Here is a 20,217-nt window from a genome sequence, read left to right as displayed (position 1 = left end):
TGGTGAAGAAGGTAGGAGAATTTATTTTTTTTAATCGGTAAAGTTATCGCCATGTGATCAGAATGTCACGGATTCAAGCTTTGAAAATAGTCTCTAACAGAAATGCAAGGTAAGTTTGCATACAATAGATCTTGATAATTTATAATTTATATCAAAAATTATAATTTATAATAAAGACATAATTTTATTTCTTAATTAAGTTTATCACGCAACCGTCATGTTCGATTGTGACTAGACATAAACCTTATCAAAGGCAGAATATTGATATTATCCAATATATTTTCTACTCGATATTTGATATTTATATTAAAATTTAATTAAATTTATATATATATATATATATATATTTAATTAAAGACAAGGATATTTATCGCTTTCTTCGACCTTTGATAAATTGGATAAGTTTAAGGGAAAAGTTTGACATTACTTTTTCTTCATGCTATGGGAATGTACGAGTTTATTTTATTTATTTGAAGGTGCATTGGATTGTTGGGATCTAGTAGATTTTGGATTAAAAAGACAGATCATGGAATAATTACTTTGGATATTGCTAAGATATGTATTAGTGTTACCAAGGAAATAAATTGCTTTTTCTACATACTTTTGGTAAGTACGATTATTTTTTTTCCTTTTCTGAAGGAGCATTGAATTTGTTAGGATCTTGTAGATTTTGGATTAAGATTTGAATGAAAAAGACATGATTTTGGAATAATTACTTTGGATATTATTAAAACATATCGTCTAAAGAAATATATTGTGCCAAGAAAGAAAATTTCATTAATTAAGCATAATATTTAGTAAGGAGTATTTCGTTAAAAAAATAATGTGTAATTATTAAGTAATGACAGATGTCGTTTATTGTCATTAAAGATTATATTAGGATGATAACTATGTTTTTATTTTTAATCAAAAAAACTCAAAAAGCGTTGGGAGTGATATCGTTTTTGATGGTGAATATATCTTTACCACATTAAGATTTTTTATTTAATTAAATATAAGTTTTAAAAGTGAGAATCAAACGTGTAAAAGTGATGGTTATAACAATAATAGCATACTAAGCGAAATTCCACAAATGGAATATAGAGAGGATGGAATGTATGAAGACTTTATCGCTATTTTGTGGAAGTGTAAATATTATTTCGAAAAACCCTCAATTCAAATATAGCAATTTCAAATAAAAGTGATGGTTGTTTAAAAGAAATCTTCTTTTTGAGTTATCAAGAATATTCTATCTAACGTATTTCTTTTTTGATCCCATTCGATGTCTGAGGCCCATATTAAAACTCGATTAAATTTAAATTGCGCGCGACAAAACCAAATAAAATTTCGAAATGTCAAATACTTGAACACTTTAAGTACCAAATGATTGACACTCACTTTTGGTGAAAAGCTATAAATATGAATATTATTGAATAGTTGGCTAAAAATATAGTGCATCTATTGGTTAACATTGAGCACAAGACACTAGCATGCACAGTAACAATCATTTCAGGTACTGTATTTTTCACTACTTCACTACATATAATCAACTATATGTATTTCACTTAAAATTTCGAGAAACGAAATTGACATAATTCGGGCATGTGAAGAGGAGGAGCATTGATGCCAGAGTGAGAAGGTGCAAGCAATTGGAGGAGAGGTAGACCGATGAAGTATTGGAGAGATGTGATTAGACAAACTTAGCTCTCAATATGTAATTTATAAATTGTTATTCTCAATCTTAATCTATACGATCAGTAAATATTCGCGGAAAGATGAAGACGCTCATAGAATGTTTTGTCACAACGAACCTTCAAGGCTCAAGTTATTCACAAACTATGAAAAGAACACCATGTTTCATCATTTTGACAAGTAAGGGTTGTTTAGTTGTTCCTAAAACCGGTGGTCGCCTCCTGAAAGTGAAATAGACATAACGGTCAACAAAGCACCTCACTGATACGTAATGAGATACGTAATGATGAGTAAAAACAATATAGCTTTACATACTCAAAAAAGAAAGTGTAGAATTAGCAGCATCACAAGCTTACTTCCATTACTAACTGCTCACAAGAATCTACGTTTTAACGTGCAGTAAAACTTACTTCCATTATCAACTGCTTGTCTTGTTAACATAATAAATAAAATAAAAAAGACGAGACCATTTCCCTACCAACTACAATTAAGACATTTAAAAGTCATAACACTCAGCTGTGTTTCTGCACCTAGGATTGTCTAAATCAGCCAACCCCCTCAACTTAAATGGGACTTTGCAAATTTATTTACCACACGCTTCAAAATTTGCATTAGACAAATCCTTCAAAGTAGCGATAGAACTCAATATAAAATAACGAGAAAACAGTTAGCTGGACCATAATCATTAGAGGAGACACGACTCAGCTGAGAGCAAAGGTGCCCAAAACCTATGTTGCTCGGCCTCTTTAAAAATGTCAACAAGTGTGTGTCAGATTCTCCAAAAAAGTAGTGTGTTTTTGAGAATCCGACGCGGGTGTGGCATCAAAAGTGAAGAGTCTGCACAACTTAGCCAAAAACCGACTATGTTGTACTCACATTATCATTAAGTGGGAATCAAAGGTACAGAAGAGATTTCATCAACGAGAACTAAACTCAACATTTTTCACATTCGAGCATGATGTAGTCAAATAGTTCAAAGAAGTCATGTTCTAGTGTGTACCTGGACATGGATCGACATCACTGTTGAAACAGCGGACCGAACGTAATCAGAAACAGGATCTGCAACATAGAATATCTCCACATTAAATCTCCTACCCTAGAAGGTCACAGTGTAAAAAGATGATATTAAGGTTGGAAATCAACCAAGGAATATCATAAACAAAATCCTCTACCCTAGATGTTCAGAGTACGTAATGATTCTATAGTCATGCTGCAATTCAACTAAGTGATCTAGTTAATAAACTTTATTGAGTTTTAGTTGTGCAGACAAAGCAGACAGCAAAGAACAAATCCATATACCTCAACTGACAGAATAGCAGGTTCTTTTGTTGGTCCTTGCTCCTGCTCCTGTCTTCTGAAAATTTTTGGTCACGTGTAGAAATGTTAGTACACACAGTAAACCTAGATACTAAAAGAAGTTCGGTAGCTGTGAAAAAAGAATTTACTGGTTTTTAGAATGAAATGATATGATGCAAGTGGAAATTATCATGTATACAAAGCGATCAAAGGCTGCTCGAAAGTTGAAGCACAGAAAAACAAGTGTTACTCAGAAGAACATGGGAAAATAAGGTTTCCTACTGATTATAAAGTGTCAAAGGTGTCAAATTAAGAATATGTAGTTAACATTCCTTTAAGTAGTTCATGTTTGCACCCAACCCAAGAGTGCGGTCTAGTGGTCAATAAAGTGGGAGGAGAACCATGAGGTCTCATAAACAATTTATCAAAACTAATAAACAATAATCCGTGTTTTTATATGTTTCCAAAGTTTGCATAAGATCAGCTCAATCTCTATTCTAGGGATTGTCTTCTCTACTCAATTCAACAAAGGCTATAGCCAAAACTTGAGTCTTGAGGAAGAGAATTGATGCCATGACTTCAAACTCTTCCATCCATCATCGAGCAACTCCAAGATGCCAGGAGCATACCTCACCCCTCTTAACCCCCCTGGATAGAAAAGATCGCATACCTCAAGTGCCCCTAAGGACCTCATGGAAAAGCCATCAGAGCTAATGATTTAACACTAAAAGGGAAGTGCACTGGGAACAATTTACTTAAATATGACCAGTTCTTAAATTTTGCACTAAGGGCTATAGCTCGGTTGGTAAAGCAACTCATTTACACGCGCGCAAATGTTTTTCAAGGGAGTTCATTCTGGTGCAAGAAAAGTCACATTTTCCACTACATATTCAAAATAAGACAAGGCACTTATTCCAACAAGGTGAAAAGGACTTGATATATCCGATTACAACTCAATACACGAAGCATAACCTGCTGAGAAATTTCATGAATAGAAAGCATAAAGAAGATTCAAACTTTTTGAACTTTTGAGTATAGAATTATAAAGCTTCGGTAAACACTCATCACAAGAAGAACCAACCTAGTATTAAAGAAAGCAGCCATTGATTTTGCTTCAACCGTAGCTGTTGATATTATAATACGCAGCTCAGGCCGACGGCTTTGAATCTAAATTTTGCAGAGGCCATAGGAACAATAACAGTTTTAGAGACACGAACTAAACTAAGTGCACTCAAACGATAAGAAAATACGATAACCAGTCTAGAGTACTTCCTGATCAACCTTTTTCAGTAATTCCAATAAGATGTCCGTCGAGAGAGACCTTTCATGAGCTTCATCTACCATAATCACACTGTATGATTAAAAAGACAAATCAGGGTATACAATTTTCACCTTCCAGTGGACATTTTCAGTATCAGCTAGAAGTAGAAAGTGGATTGATTTTCATAAGCACGTCTGAGTTTTTGGGAAAGAAATCAGGCTACTTCAAAATTAAGACAGCATTCAGAACAGATGAGTGAATATTCTCTTTATATTTCTGTGATTATATAATTTTTTCCCCAATTTTACTAGCTCGGTTTCTGAAGAAATGCTAGCTCACGATTCAGTGTTGTCAAAGGAAAAAAGCATAATAAAATATCAAGTGCTAGCGGAATTCTAAGCTTAGCCCATCATGTGCATTGTGAAAGGACGCAAAACAACACGTAAGAGCTCCTTAATTGTCAGAAGAACAAACAAGACTCTAAAAATAGAACACTTAAAACACTGCACGTCAAGTCTCAACTTTTAGATTAGTATAAGAGCCCAACAACACATGCATGACAATGGAACATAACAAATTTGAACATAGATGCAACCAATCGAAAACTGTACTCCCTTTGTCCCTGTTGTTGACCTACTTTCTATTTTAGTCCATTCCATAGCTTTGACCTCTTTCATAGAATGGCTACATAATTCCCTCCAACAATTCATTCTAATATTTTTGTTGTAACAGTGATACTCAGGCCAGCCTGCACCCATTGAGACTATTTCATTGGGGACTTGCTACCTCCCACAAGTATGGGTACGGGGTAACTTTGCTAAGACAGATGGGAAAGAATCAGGAAATCACCTAGCATTTTAATCTTTGCTAGGATTTGAATCTTGGCTCCCATGATTTTCACCCACTTCATTGACAACTGGATCACACCCTTGGGTGAAACAATTCAAACTAATAAGCATTGAAACGATTTACACTACTAGTTTCTACAAAGGCACAGTCAGGAGTATTGACATCTGGAAACAGGTAATGCATGTAAGATATGGAAATACTGATTCTTGGTGCACAAAACCAGAATGAAGATAGAGAAAATTGCTACTAAATCAGGTCCAAAATCAACATGGTGTAGAAATTTATCAGAATAACAGCAACATCATCAACCACAAAAACCTGATGAGAAAAGCATGGGAAAAGGGTCCAGTCAAACAGAGAGAAGCAAAGGACCGGATTGTAGAAACGTTGTTTTGAGAACCCGCTATCAACAAAGTAAAAGTTCAGCATAGACCATGCATTATATTGCATTAAAAATCTAATAAGTACAAATAATAGGTTTTAACACAATATATTAGTCAGGAAGTGCTAGAAATTTGAATCAAAAACTATAACATTCAAATCTTCGATCCATGTGTGGATGATAAATTAGAAGCTAGTGTTACTAGATACAAATCAATTCATTGAGAGAAAGAATCAAATTATCACCTTCTAGTTGGCTCAATTTTTTAATCTAAAAGTCAGAAAACTCAACTTAGAATTTAAAGACAACCTCTCACAAAAGCTAGAGTAGCTAAAATACTTTGTAATTCAAGAACTCTCAACAACAAAAGCACCTCTGGTGATTTTTCAAAAGTAGTCTACAATTGCCTTTATAAATCTTGACTTTGTGACTTCGAGATGATAATCCATGAAAGGCTCTTTCGTGATTTAATTCCAAATTACTCAAGTCGCAACAAGAGAAGTTCAATTAATTGCTTCCCAAGACAAAAAGGAACAAATGAGCTAAGGTTGGTTGAACGATTTGGTACCTCGACTGTATACCTGACAAGACAGATAAAGCAAACTGTTAGATCCATTTTTCTGCTATAATGTCTATGCAATTCTAATGGACGACAAACATCACTTGGAATCCCTTATAAGAAGCTCAATTCATGAGAAAAAGAGGAAGGGAGAGACTTGACATAGAAACATCTATTTCTAATACTAGTATATCCAAATGAATGACAAGAATGTTCATGCTCATGAATAAAACCGCTTCAAACAAGCGCAAAAGCATGTCTAGGAATGCAAACTAAGTTTCGAAATATTCTGAATTTCCGGATTTAGAGAAAAGCAAGTAAAACAAAAAATAGTTACAGAAATACAACCTTTTTCAACTTTAGGACTCTCATCATCCTCAAGTTCAGTGACAGGGGGGTCACCTTAGCTAGAGCCACACAATAATTCAGATGCCCTTGACAGATATCTCCAACTGCTCGATCCTTTTGGCTAGATCATGCTTCCCACAATTCTTCAATCCATCTGTCACCATGTCAAAGTTTCGTGACATAGGCAACAAATTTAACTCAGTCATTTCTACTAAATAATTAGCAGCCTCTACAAATCTGCCTCCACGAGAGCACATCTTTATCAACATGGTATAAAGTGGTCGATTTGGTGGATGCCCTTTCAGCTTCATATCACTGAAAAAGCTAAATGCATCATCAAATTGTCCTCTCCGGAAGAGAGCTTTCAGAATTGGAGCATATAAACTGGGAAATGACCGGTGTCCATCTTCAATTGACCTATGAAGAATCTGAAATGCATCATCAATCCTACCTACCTTTGATGCAGCAGTTATGACAATCTTATAAGTCTCAATATCAGGACAAAATCCCGATCTACAAACATCATTGAAAAGGTCAATGCAAAAGTCGATTTCTCCAGTTTTACATATAGCCTCTGCCAAAGAATTAAACGTTCCAACATCTGGCACAAACCCCTCCTTTGTCATTTTTCTCACCAATCCTTTAGCTGATTCTAGATAGCCAGCACTGAGCAACCCATCAATTAGAAGGTCCCTCCCACGTACAGGAGGATTGAAGCCCTTTCGACTCATTTCCTCCAAGAACTCTTGTGCCTCTCTCATCTTCCCGGCAGAACACCAGCCATTTACAAGAATAGAATATGTCTGCTTATCTGGAACAGTACCTTTTCGTATCATCCTCCGAATCAATGCATAGGCCCCTTGGAAATTCTTCACCTCACAGAGTGCGAAAAGCATAGCATTGTATACTTCAGTAGTTTGAGGACAGTCAAAGTTCTTGAGCCGATTGAAGAGCTCGACAGCCTGATCAATGAGACCACGCTTACCATAGTGTTCAATAATGAATGAAACAATGGAGGGTGAGATAGGAATATTTTGGGCTTTCATCTGCTGGACTACTTTCCACATTGTCTCCCAGTGGGCAGTCCGGGCAAGGGTCTTAAGAAGTTCTTCAAACTCGACGGTAGTTGGATCATACTGAGGGTGTTGTGTCCGAGCCCAGTTAAAGAAACGAAAAGATTCAATACCATGTTGGCAACAACTTCGAAGGACACGGTACACCAGTTCAGAGTTGACAATACTTGAAATACGCATCTTGTTAAGGGTCCGCTCCAGGTAAATATCTCGTCGAACAATGTTAGATACATGATGGATTGTTGCAAAGTAGTCATCATTAGGCACTCTTCTGCCACAACTACCTTTGCCGTTGAAAGGATTGCTACACTGGTCGATGGAAGGTGCTATAGTTTTAAGACACCTAAAAATGTTGGTGTTGTTGGTGAATGTAGCCGAATACAAAGTCCTTTGAAGAAAGATTCTGGCAAACATTGAAAGCATTCCTGAGTAGCAAATTGGTTCAAATCCACCTGAGGTAAGCTAACTCTAGCTGAATTAAGCACGCTAAAGAGCATAGAATGCAGCTATATCAAGGCTCGAGTCCTACAAATAACATGGAAAATTCAGCAAAATCATTCAAACCAAAATCTCAAAAAATGGACAAAATACATAAAAACTTACCCAAACCTATTAGATGAATGCCAGGTAATTGCATAGTTGCGTATAAACTTCTAACACTTAACAATGGTCTATTGAGCTCAAAAAACAGAGGAAATAAAGAGTAAGTTTGTAGAGACGCTACCTCCCTTTACCCGCCGTTGATTAACTCAGCACCATTGATGCAATTAATTCCCAAAATTCAAAACCCAAAACCTAATTTTCAAGAGCAAACATATCACAAGAAAGAAAACGACGCCATTTGGAAGCAATTCTTACTTCAAAATGGCGTCGTGTTTGTATTGACAAGAAAACGACGCCGTTTGGAAGCAATTCTTCCACTGCAGGTTATCCCTCAATGGTAGGGCTGTTAAAAATCGTCCGCTACCGATAACCCAACCGCAAAATTGGCTTATTGGCTTATTGATATTGAGTTATCGGATTAGCGGATGGAGAATGGATTTAAATTTTATAATTAACGGCTTATCGGTGTGGGGGACGGATTACTCAATTTTTTTATTGGGTAAACCGTTAATCCGTTAAGAATTTATTATATTTTATCCCTAAACATATAAAATATGTATAATATTGATAATTTTTATTTGTAAACCTAAAATAAGGGCCAAACTCATTTAATTAAACAGGCCTAACCAATTTAATTAAATAGGCAGACCCATAACCCATTTAAACTTAAACTGTAGAAGCCCTACTTACTAGTTACTAGTTACTACTTCAACTCTTCTACAAACTTCTTCCGCCTACTTTAGGTTTAGGAACTTCCGCCTAAACTTCTTCCGCCTAAATCTGCCTCAGAAATTCTAGTAGCATCCCAGAGTTGATTCTACATGCATGTCTGAAGTTGATTTTTGATGACCATATGCAGATACTTTGAAGGTAGATGTTGCTTGTGGACTGTTGTTTTCTTATTATTGTTTTCTTAAGAAATATTTTTGTTAATGAGCAAATTTGATGAAGTGGGTACTAGCAGCTTTACTCCTTTCTTGGGGTGAAATAATATTTTCTGGACCTGATCTCTTGCATTGTTCTATATTTGGGTTGTTTGACCTTTGATTTGACAGCATCTAGTAGTCATAAAAATAAAGTCTTGAAATGGGTTGGTTAATAGAAATTAGTTTGTGGTTGTTTTCGACGGTTTGGGGGTGGGGGTGTTGTGTGGAAGGAAGGTGAAATTACTTTGCTGATTCACTTTGCATATGTTATAATGCTGTGATTTTAGTTTTTTTTTGGGTACAATTTGTTCTCTGTTTATCTTAAGGTTTGTTGAGCAAATTGGCATATATGTATTTTAGAGGGATGATTCTTTTTGGATAAATTTTTTAGATGAATGATTACTGTTATAAGAACATATGCTTTTGAGCTCAAATTTAATGTGTTCATCACTTCAGCTAGTGAAAATAAGAAGGGAACTTTAGTTGAGTGTGCTCAGCAGGTAAGTCTATTAAGGTCCCCATCGATACACCACCCGATAACCGTCTGATAAGTTCTAATCCGATACCAATCCAACCGATATCTTATATGTTGGCTAGCGGATTAGTACTTTTAAAAGCCGATAACCGTTAAGTCAAACCGTTAAGCATAATAATCCGTCCAATCCGCCCGATAAGCACCCCTACTCAATGGCCTTTTTGTGGTCATTATTTAAAGCGAAAAGGGTCAAAAATATTCCGTAATTTTCATTTACTAGTTGATTTGTTTTTACTGTTAAAAATAAATTATTAATACCACTATTATTAATAAAGTTTTCACCCGTACCCCTATGAAGGAAATTCCTAAAGTTAACCCCTTCTTTTGTTTTTCCCCAATTCCTTTTTAACCCATATCAACAATGAAAATAACCCTGTAGTCATCATGTTAATCTATATCAACAATGCACATAAATCATACACAAAAAAGAAAGGGGAAGAGTTCTAGAAAGAGAATAAAGACAACAAAAGATGGGCATAAAGAACATATTGTGAACAATACAAGATTTGTGCCACTGTAAGCATTTTGCGTGGAAAAAAAAGAGGTTGGGAGAGTTGTTGGCATCACCGGGGAACCTATGAGAGTTTTCTTTATTTATGTTTAGAGGTGTGACCAAGCTGATGTGTGAACTTCACGTAAATTGAAAAATCTGAAAACTAAAAAGGATTTGAAGAAAATATAAGCTCAACTAAATATGAACTTTTGGATTTTAGACAAATTTTATCTTAAGAAGAAACAATAAATTGACATACACCCAATAATTTTGCATATTTTCCGCCTCAAAAATCCACACCACCCGCAAAATTCTTTCAGATTTAACTATTTCACGAACAATGTAAATGAAACCACTGCTTAAACTATTCAAAAAAAATGCTCAATCACTTTAGATGAATCAACTACAGCCAAAAATAAAACATTTGATATTGAAGCCCGCAAGGAATTCTCGCTTATGTATTTATATTTATCAATAATAAACACCATTAAGTTCTTCTTTGTTACAGCAAATGACAAATTACTGAGTATCGTAATGAAAGGGTCTAACTAGAGCAAAATTGATACAGAAAATTCAAAGAGACGAATATATTGAAACATGGTAGTTGTTTGCAGTAGTTATTAAGTTTACTCTTATTAGATAGTGTTCTGACATAGCTAGGCCGTTAATAAGAAGCAAAGTAATTACAATGGCCTCGACTTTTAACACAAACATTTCATCAAACACCTTGAAGGCATTCAATGGGACATCAAAAAGGAGAAAAAGAAACGTAAAAGACAAATGAAAGCATTCTTGTATTTGCCCAATCAAAAGAAAAGAGTACAATAATGATGAGCAATTTGATCATACTGTTAGTGTGCATGTTTGTGCCCAGCCCATGATAGAGCTTTGAAAACCCAAAAAAATAAAAAAAATTACTTGGAAGTTTCTTGGGAGTGAAATCAATGGCACTTGACATTTTTGGTAGGATAATGTTGTTTCATCGGTAGAATGGTGATCCATTGATAGAATACTTGCTGCTTCATCGGTAGGATGATGATCCATTGGTAAGATGTATGTTGCTCCATTGATAGGATGATGATTCATTGGAAGGATATATGTTGTTCCATTAGCAGGATAATGATCTATTGGCAAGTTCCACTTCAAATCTTCTTTGATATTTGATGTGTCTTACATAGCCCTTCAGGCATTTATAACGCTGGAAAATATTGATGTTTCACTTCGACTATTGATATACAATGGTCATCTCGGTAATAAATATGCAAATGTCATCCTCTTGGATGATTTGAATGATGCACGACTCTTTTGGTAATGCAATGAAATGAAATGATCCCCTCAGCAAATATATATGCAAATGCCATCCTCTTAGATGATTTGAATGATGCACGACTCTCTTGGCAATGCAATGTAATGAAATGACCCTTTCGACAAATAAATATGCATATGTCATCCTCTTGGATGATTTGAATGATACACGTCCCTCTTAGCAATGCAATGTAATGAAATGGCCCTCTCGATAAATAAATATGCAATTTTCATCCTCTTAGATGATTTGAATGATACACGACCCTCTTGGCAATGCAATATAATGAAATGACCCTCTCGGCAAATAAATATGCATATGTCACCTTCTTGGATGATTTGAATAATGCACGTCCCTCTTGGCAATGCAATGTAATGTAATGAAATGGCCCTCTCGGTAAATAAATATGAAATGTCATCCTCTTAGATGATTTGAATGATGCATATCCCTATTGGTAATGCAATGAAAATGAAATGGTTCTCTTGGCAAATGAAAATGAAAATGTCATCCTTATGGATGATTTGAATGATTATCCATTGTAATAAGATAGATGGATCGATGTTTGTCCACTGTAACGAGGTGGATGGCTCGATGATTGTGAAAGTGTCATTCTCTCGATGCTTTCACACATTCCTTTATTTTTTCTCTTGAACAATTTGTGTTCGTTGGAACTCATGTCTTTGATGGAAGTTTATACGAGGCATATGTGGCTCGCATCTTGAATTTGTGTTCGCTCCATTTTAGCAATGTTGGAGATCATTTGAAGTTGACTTTGAACTTCTGACAATTCTTGACGGAATTTTTTAGATCTTCCTCAAAAATTCTGTCTCAATTAGATCTTTTGACAAATCTCTAGCTACTGAAAAAAAAATTGACATTCTTGTGGAATTTTTGAGATCTTCTCAAAAATTCTGTCCACTTGCATATACTAACATGATCTCCAATCTTGACTTACTAGAGATAGTATCTTTTTGTGAATTTTTGAGATCTTCTCAAAAACTCTATCCCAATTTTCATTGTAAGGGAGAAACGAAAATCTTAGAGGAAACATGACCAAGTCATTGTGGCGTCTACATATCCTGTTGGTGTAGAAATCAGGTCAAATGTAGTTTCAATCCTGTGGATAATGAATACTGCAAAATATGAGACAAGACCATCAGTAGACACATGTGTAATATGAGCATAATAAAATGAAAAAATGTATTCCTTGTAATATTTTCAGCTTAAAAATATGAGATATGCCACCCTTTTGATATGGACGATCCAATAAAGTAAAATAGGCATCTCACACCGATGAGATTAGCCTAATGTCACATTATTTAGAGCGAACCATCCAATTTCAAAGGAAAAATATAATTTTAAAAGAAAATGATCCCGGAGTTGCTTTAGAATGTATTAAAAAACATGGATGCTTTTTTTTTAATGTAAGGAAATAGTCAAATCTTGATTATAATTGGCACCGACAATTAGGATTGCATATAAATTTTTCTCATTTCCTTTCTTATGACTAAGATTGACTTCGAGGTAATTCATATAGATTCAAGAGATACCTCAAACATACTTAAGTATCAACAAGATTTATTCATCTTGCTTCAAACAAATATTTTGAATTATATCAATTCTCATGTTTCAAGTACTCTCACAATAAATAAAATCTTATTTCGCACATATCTGAAGTGTTTGATTTTAGGACATTTCGCACATATCTTGTTGATACTTATTTATTCATCTTGCTTCAAACAAAGGTTTCGAATTATATCAATTTTCATGTTTCAAGTACTCTCACAATAAATAAAGTCTTATTTCTCACATATTTGAAGTGTTTGATTTGAGGACATTTTGCAAAGTGTACTCACACTCTCAAGAATGTTTAACGCATTCAACTGTGTTACCATATGCTTCGTCTGCATGTAAGTCTCCACTAATTTGAGAATATTTGGAATGAGATCATGTAGGACTTGTTATTGGCTTGTATTGTAGGCTTAAGGACGGGTAGGATATTTATTTGGGATAAAGGTGACTTAATCTCTACTTGAGCGTCACACTGAATTTGTGCTATTGATGATTGATACAGCTTTTGGCGCCTGATCTTCTTTGTTATTCCATTCTTTGATTTTAACTTCTTTTTTAGTCTTTATTTTTGGAGCTTTTTCTATTTTCACCCCTTTCTTTTGAGGTTTCTTCTCTTTTGTTGGAGTATTTTCCTTTTTGTCTTACATCGACCTTGTAGGAGTATATTTTTATTTTTTTCAACCCCTTTTTTTGGAAGTCGTATTTGCTTTCTTGACTTTGGAGACTTTACATCTTTTGCCTTTCGAAATTTTAAAGTTGGATCTTCTTCTATAATTTGCACGTCTTCGGTGCGCTCAAGAAGGTTGGGCCATGAGAGGGATAGTGCATGGGTTAAGATGTGGTTGTCCAAAGAAAAAGCTTTAGGCTCAAAGTGGGAAAAACTAGAGATTAATGTTATTTGGTAGGCTTTGAAAGGCACAATCGGGTTAAAACGGCCTACACTCCTTTGTCAAACCAAATATTACTCAAAATTACGCCTCAACAAACATTCAGGCCAAGTTCTAGATCAACAGTAATGCTTACCACACAATGCACATGAAGCCATGATGTTGGTTTTATTCTTACCTTGAATGCCTGCAAGAGAATTTTCAAGCATCACAAAAGAACAAATAAAAGATACCAACGGAAGGTATGGTTTACCACAAACCAATATTTTTCATCATACCGAATATTTCTAATGATTCTAATTGTATTCGTCCCAATCAAGAAGATATGACTCTTAAAATATGTACACAAGTTATTATTTTATTTTTATTTTTTTGTTGAAAATAAAATACTAACCCAAGAAAAGTTGCCTACATATCTCATCGAGATGAAAATCAGGTGTGCGTAGTTCTTACAAATAGGATAAAAGGGCAGCCCGGTGCACTAAAGCTCCCGCTATGTGCAGGGTCTGGAGAAGGGCCGACCACAAGGGTCTATTGTATATAGTCTTACCTTGCATTTCTACCTGTGGCTGTTTCCAAGGCTTGAACTCGTGACCTCCTGGTCACATGACAACAACTTTACCAGTTACTTCAAGAATCTCCTTCTTCTTACAGATAGAATATATAAAATAATTTAAAAATTTAGACAAACTCAGAGTGACGTCTCGTATGTCTAGCATTCATTGATATCTTCAGTTGGGGAGTGTCTTTTACCTATTCGCACCAATACATTTCATATCCTCTCAATCATCGGTGAGGACACCTATTGTTGTATTATTTTTTAGATATTTCTCATAGATTATACATTGGCGTGTTCTTTCAATTTCCTGCAGGAATCACTCGTTGTTGTGTTCTTTTTGGGGATTGTCTTTTATGACTTGAATTTTTCCAACTATTCACGCGAATCATACATTTTTATAACCATCCCCGGCTATTATCGGTGAGGACACCTATCATTGTATTGTTTTTCATATATTCCTCACAGATTATACATTGGCGTGTTCTTCCAATTTCCTCCAGGAATCACTTGTTGTTGTGTTCTTTTAGGGGATTGTCTCTTATGACTTGAATTCTTTCAATTATTCACGCAAATCATACATTTTTATGACCATCCCCGGCTATTGTCGGCCTGACTATTGTCGAAGACGGTTTTTCTGCAAAGATATGAGAAAAGTGTGAAAGCGGGGCGATTATAAAAAATAAGTAAAAAAAATATAGGAGTAAGACTCCATTGTCAAAGACTTTCCCAATTTATCTTTCAGGCTGTGTATTGGTGCCTTATTAAATTCAAGGTCATCGTTATTTTTCATGAACCATTTGTCCCTACAAGATCCATAAGAGAAAGGGTTATGATTTTTCTTAGATTAAAGAATTGAAAGAGGTTAGGTTAAAGTTTGTGGTTGAATGTTGCAGTCGATTTGGGATTGCCGTGATTCTCTCTCTTGAAATAATGTCGTCTTTCCTGCGTACAAAGAAACTTCTTAGTTAGGGAGGGGGTGTTGACCTCCCAAAATTGAGATCCAATCATTTATCGCAAGATGTCCTTTGATAACAACCTCTACGAAGGAAAAAAGAATCATTTTTGTTGAACCCTCGATATTTTAGAAGAAACAAGTTTGATTTTCGATAAAAATCAGTCTCTCCCTAAAAAAGAAGAATAACTTAAATCCAAAGTATTAGTTCGTGTTTGTAATAATTAATGTAAAATATCACATAAAGAATTAAACATATAAATGTTGCTTTATTTGAAGACAAACGAATTCATGGGTGAAGAATGACTAAACGGACATAAATTGGCACACTTAATTTTGGAATTCATGTGTGAGAAAGATTGACTTGCATTGAATCAAAGATGTCTTGCGCTTTATGCAGACAAAACTTTTAATTTTTTTGTAAGAATGAGGAAAAATTAAAAACTTGAAAGATAGGGACCGAGTCTTGAAAGGTTGCCTACATATATCACAAAGGAGAATTTAGGTCCTACATTATTCGACTAGCTTGAAATTTTTATTTTTTTTAATGAAACATCAACCTTTTTTTTTTGAGATGAGAGAGCATGGTTCATGATTTGAGAGTAAAGTTTGAATTTTTTTGAAAAACTAAAGACTCATGAAGTATTTGGACGCGCTTTCAATAGTGACTCGATATTTATGCCTATAAGTTTCTAGAAAAAAATTGAAAAAGAGTGGATTTGCATGTCTCCAAATAAAGCAACATATTCACATAAACGGTTATAGTATATAACACATAAATAGTATATACATTATATATTGGACTGTACATACATTGTATATAGCATATACAACATTATTTCTATATATCAAATTGTATACACATTGTATATCACATGTTTGTTCCCTGTATCTGTTGTATATATATACAACATTGTGTTCTTGCATATTGGACTATATATAAGTGTATACAACACTATTTTTCATCTGTATTCTTTGTATACAGTCCAATATCAATATTCATACCATGAATATTAGCTTTCTTTCCATTTATCAACTTTTCAGCAATTCGAGCAAGATGATGGGAGACTCAAAACTCAACAATATGCAAGGATGAAGTTCAAAGATGGACTCGAATTGATATCACTTTCTATTAATTTCACTTAGATGTATTTTTTAACTCCTGAACAAACGTTTCAAAACATGACTGTTTCAAGGGAAACGGAAAAGTCAAAAACAAAACTAACGTTTTGGGTACTTATTTAACAAAATTGGATAAAGAAAGCGCATATTAGGAGACCGAAGACTGACACGATGTATCAGGTTTATTTAAAGAAAAGAAAAATAAGATAAATACTCATTGTGGCCTTAGAGAGCGATGCGGGTTAAGGATTCTCTTATATATATATATATATATATATATATATAAAAGATTAGGAAAAAAATATTCTACCCTTTTATCCTCGGTGTGCTATATTAGTGTATGATTTGAGATTCGACTTTCTGTATTTTAATTTACAATTTCATTAATCTTTTTATTTAACTTTTATAGGTATCTAAATGATTTTTTTTCTTTCTCAATTATGCTTAAAAGACAATTTTTCTTGAAATTTATCAGTCGATTAGACGAAGCGCGAATAAGCTCACTAATAAAAATATAACTCTCGTGCTTTCTATGTTCACATTTTCCAAGTTTTTAATGTGTAATTTTATGGCGTTTTATTGTGTTTTTCTTTAGACGGAGCTTTTTATTTTTGCACAATTTCGATTATATTCAAATTGAAGAGTGTTTGCTAAGCGTCGTCACGTATGTTGATTGGAAATTCTCGATAGAAAGGATGTACATTTATAGCGGATAATTTAATATTTTCATCCAATTTCAAAACAATCTAAATGGTTTGTCATGAATGAAAGAAATTTATCCGCATAATTTTAAAACTAAGACATTGCACAATAGTTCTATCTTTTTTATATTTATAATAATTTGGTTTTTTTGGCAAACTTTTTAATTTCACCTTCCAATTTATTTGGTTATACTCTTAAAGGTAATTTTTTTATTAGATTAAAAATCAAGTGTACCAAATTTTTTCTATGAAATTGAGAAAATGCTTCTAATTACAACTACGTCAATTGGGAATAATTATACACTTGCAAAGTATTCAATCAAATGTTATCGGCATGTTCTTTTCAATCAGTTTTCAATTCATCTAATAATTTAAAACTCAATAGATGAATTAAGATTAAATACAAATATTTTTAAAATAACATATTTTTAAAGAATATTCTTGATAATCAATGAACTTCTATTAACTAATAGAAAATAAAATACTAACATATATTAAAGTTTGATTTATATTCTTTCAGTTTTAAATTTATCTTTTCTATCGAAGCATGCAGAGATTGACTTGTTTGATTGCCTAACATCTGATAGGTTGTTTAATGTACTACCTGATAATGGAATGATTATTATAGGGTCTGTTCATGGGTTGGTTGGATTAATTTTTTGGAGAGTTAGATTGTTTTTAAGAAATCCAACCACTAGAAAGTTTAAGGTCATGGCCTATCCTAATACTCCTTTGTCATTTTTTCTCTCAGACTCGTATGATTTTAGATACGATAGGTTTCAGGATGATTATAAAATAGTGACTATATTTTATGAATTCAATCAAACCTAACTCAAAATGTATAGTCTAAACAGTGATTCTTGAAAAAAAATATTGCTTAAGAGGGACCTCTATTAACTGATTTTGGTAAGTTTGTGGATGAAAACTTCACTGGCCCACTGCTATTAGTGAGGATGGTGAGATTATGTATGAGGATTGAAGTGTCGTTTCATTCGATTTAGCTATTGAGCAATGAGAAAATGTGGAGTAGCCTACCTATTATGAAGAATATGAAAATGTGGTTTTTCATTTGGGAGTATTGGAAAACAATTTGGCCATCTTTGGTGATTTTGACTATACCCACATCGTTGCTTGGATATTGAAAGAGTATGGGATCAAACAATCCTGAACAAAGTTGTTTGTCATCGAATATCTTGATGATTATCTGGATGAAAGTCATTTTCTTTCTTTGCCTTCTTTCATGCTATCGTATATAGGTGAAATTTTGGTGATGATAAATTCAGATCCCAAGATATACAATGTCGGTGAAAAATCATTTAGATCTTCAAATGTCATTGATTTTGATCATGATTCTAAGATGTAAATCTACATTGAAAGTCTGATTTTTTCTTTTCCTAGAAATAATGCAACAAAAAGTGATTACTAGAGATGATGCATCAAAAAGTAAGTAGTTTCTTCCGTTATTTATCCCTGTTTTTTTTTTACTTAGTTGTATAAGTGGAATATGATCAGAAGTGACCTTCTGTACAACAGATGTCTGATCAAAGTAAATCCCTCATCCCATTCTCTAGAGATTAAGAATCTATCAATTCTAACAACTATATCATATTTATCACTTTTATTCCAAGTAAATCTTTCAGATGAAAGTTGCAAATCTACAAGCTTCATATCCTTTATGAATTTAGAAAAATTTCACTTTGCTTTATTAATTTTGCTGCGATTCTTTTTCTTCTTCTAAAGAAATTTGTCTGTATTAAAGCAGATTCCTGAAAGAAACACCCGCTTGCACCATTTTCCCACTAAAGCTCTTTCCTTGCCCTTTACGATTAATTTGTTGGGTTCAGAATTTATTATTTGTACTTCTATATTGAATTTTTAACTCATATAATACAAAAATCCATGCTGAATGTTTATTTGTTGATAAGAGTAAAAGTACTATTTTACTTCATACATCTTTTTATGATATTTTTTCAAATATATTAATTAAAAAAATTCATGAATTGCGTAATTTTTGCGAGAGTAAATGTCCATCATTTTATTTTTCTTTGCAATTTATACACCTTCTAGGCCACGATCTAAGAACTGTTATGCAATTTGAAGATTTTTTTGAGAAAACATTAAACGATGATCTAAATTTATAAGTCAGTGCAAAGTTACAAAATAGTCTAATATATTTCGTCCATAAAATTGAACAATATCAAACATTATATCCGAGCCTAATATTGTTTGAAAGAACCCAAAGACTGTATCTGCATAATTTTTTCAAAATAAGAACAACATTTAAATGATGTCCTAGAAAAATACATTTGTGTAAGATGAAGTCACACATTTAACTAGAGCTGTCAATACATATTGACCTAGCCTCTTGAGGCTGGTTCATACAGGCTTTAAAATTTTAGGGATCAGAACAGACTGACCCATTATTTTAGCGGATCAAAAAATAGTCGGCCCAAACCACAATTACGTGGTCTATGGGTCGCTCGGGCCAACTAATTCTTTTAAAAAAATATATTTTTATAATTTAAATTCTAATTTTAAAATATTTACATAAACATTGATAATATAAAATTACATGATGTTTACTACTTGTTAAATAAGTCTCAAATTAATAAATAAAATAAACATAATAATACTTATTAAGTTTGACTTTAAGTAAATATTTAGTTGTGTGACTTTAATCTGAAATCATTATCATTTTTATAAATACAACCGTACAAGAAAATATTTTAAATATTTGAGTTTTTTAATTTTATAATATTTATATGCATGGTTTAAAACTTTAAGTTTAGACCCTTTTATTTTAAATATATTTTTTTTTAATTATTTTTTATCATGCCTATGAACTAACATAATTCACATTACTCAAGCTCTACATGTTGCGGGCTTATCTGGATCGGGTTAAAAATCCTATTCTTAAATAAATTCTAAAAATCTTAACACAATCCTATCAAATCAGGAATGGAACTGGATTGGCTCAATAAGCCTAGCCTTATTGACAATTGTACATTTAACTAGTCGAACAGAAATATATATTATATATTTTTTGACTTTTATTTTATTTTAGTGAACAACTATTTATATTAATTTTTCCCATTTTCCTTTGCGGTAAATTACCCCAAAACATG

The 20,217-nt window shown here is 33.4% G+C and overlaps 1 protein-coding gene and 1 long non-coding RNA gene across 6 annotated transcripts; both read right to left on the bottom strand.

The window, feature by feature from the left end:
* Positions 1–1,653: 1,653 nt before the first annotated feature.
* On the bottom strand, positions 1,654–4,111 carry LOC129883338 (uncharacterized). The gene is made up of 4 exons (XR_008765904.1): positions 4,049–4,111; positions 2,971–3,025; positions 2,672–2,730; positions 1,654–1,892 (listed from the first exon to the last, which is right to left on the bottom strand). It is a non-coding gene; the product is annotated as an uncharacterized LOC129883338 (long non-coding RNA).
* On the bottom strand, positions 4,106–8,338 carry LOC129883336 (pentatricopeptide repeat-containing protein At5g18390, mitochondrial). 5 transcript variants are annotated; one of them, XM_055957987.1, is made up of 5 exons: positions 8,164–8,337; positions 6,367–7,964; positions 5,833–6,040; positions 4,249–5,156; positions 4,106–4,134 (listed from the first exon to the last, which is right to left on the bottom strand). In XM_055957987.1, the coding sequence occupies exon 2, from the start codon at positions 7,860–7,862 to the stop codon at positions 6,444–6,446; it is 1,419 nt and encodes a 472-aa protein (XP_055813962.1). In that variant the 5' UTR covers positions 7,863–7,964; positions 8,164–8,337; the 3' UTR covers positions 4,106–4,134; positions 4,249–5,156; positions 5,833–6,040; positions 6,367–6,443. The 5 variants fall into 5 exon arrangements, with proteins under 5 accessions (XP_055813962.1, XP_055813963.1, XP_055813961.1 ...); XM_055957986.1 differs by lacking the exon at positions 4,106–4,134 and having other exon boundaries at positions 4,249–4,318; XM_055957988.1 differs by lacking the exons at positions 4,106–4,134; positions 5,833–6,040 and having other exon boundaries at positions 4,246–4,318; positions 8,164–8,338.
* Positions 8,339–20,217: the final 11,879 nt, after the last annotated feature.

This window comes from Solanum dulcamara, chromosome 3 (genome assembly GCF_947179165.1).
Source record: "Solanum dulcamara chromosome 3, daSolDulc1.2, whole genome shotgun sequence".
NCBI classification, from domain to species: Eukaryota; Viridiplantae; Streptophyta; class Magnoliopsida; order Solanales; family Solanaceae; genus Solanum; species Solanum dulcamara.
The sequence above is the reverse complement of the archived record's forward strand: the minus strand, read 5'-3'. Positions and strand labels throughout refer to the sequence as shown.

What these genes read in the sequence shown, in the direction of transcription:
- LOC129883336 (XM_055957988.1), bottom strand. Translation starts at nt 7,862, where the DNA reads ATGCTTTCAATGTTTGCCAGAATCTTTCTTCAAAGGACTTTGTATTCG.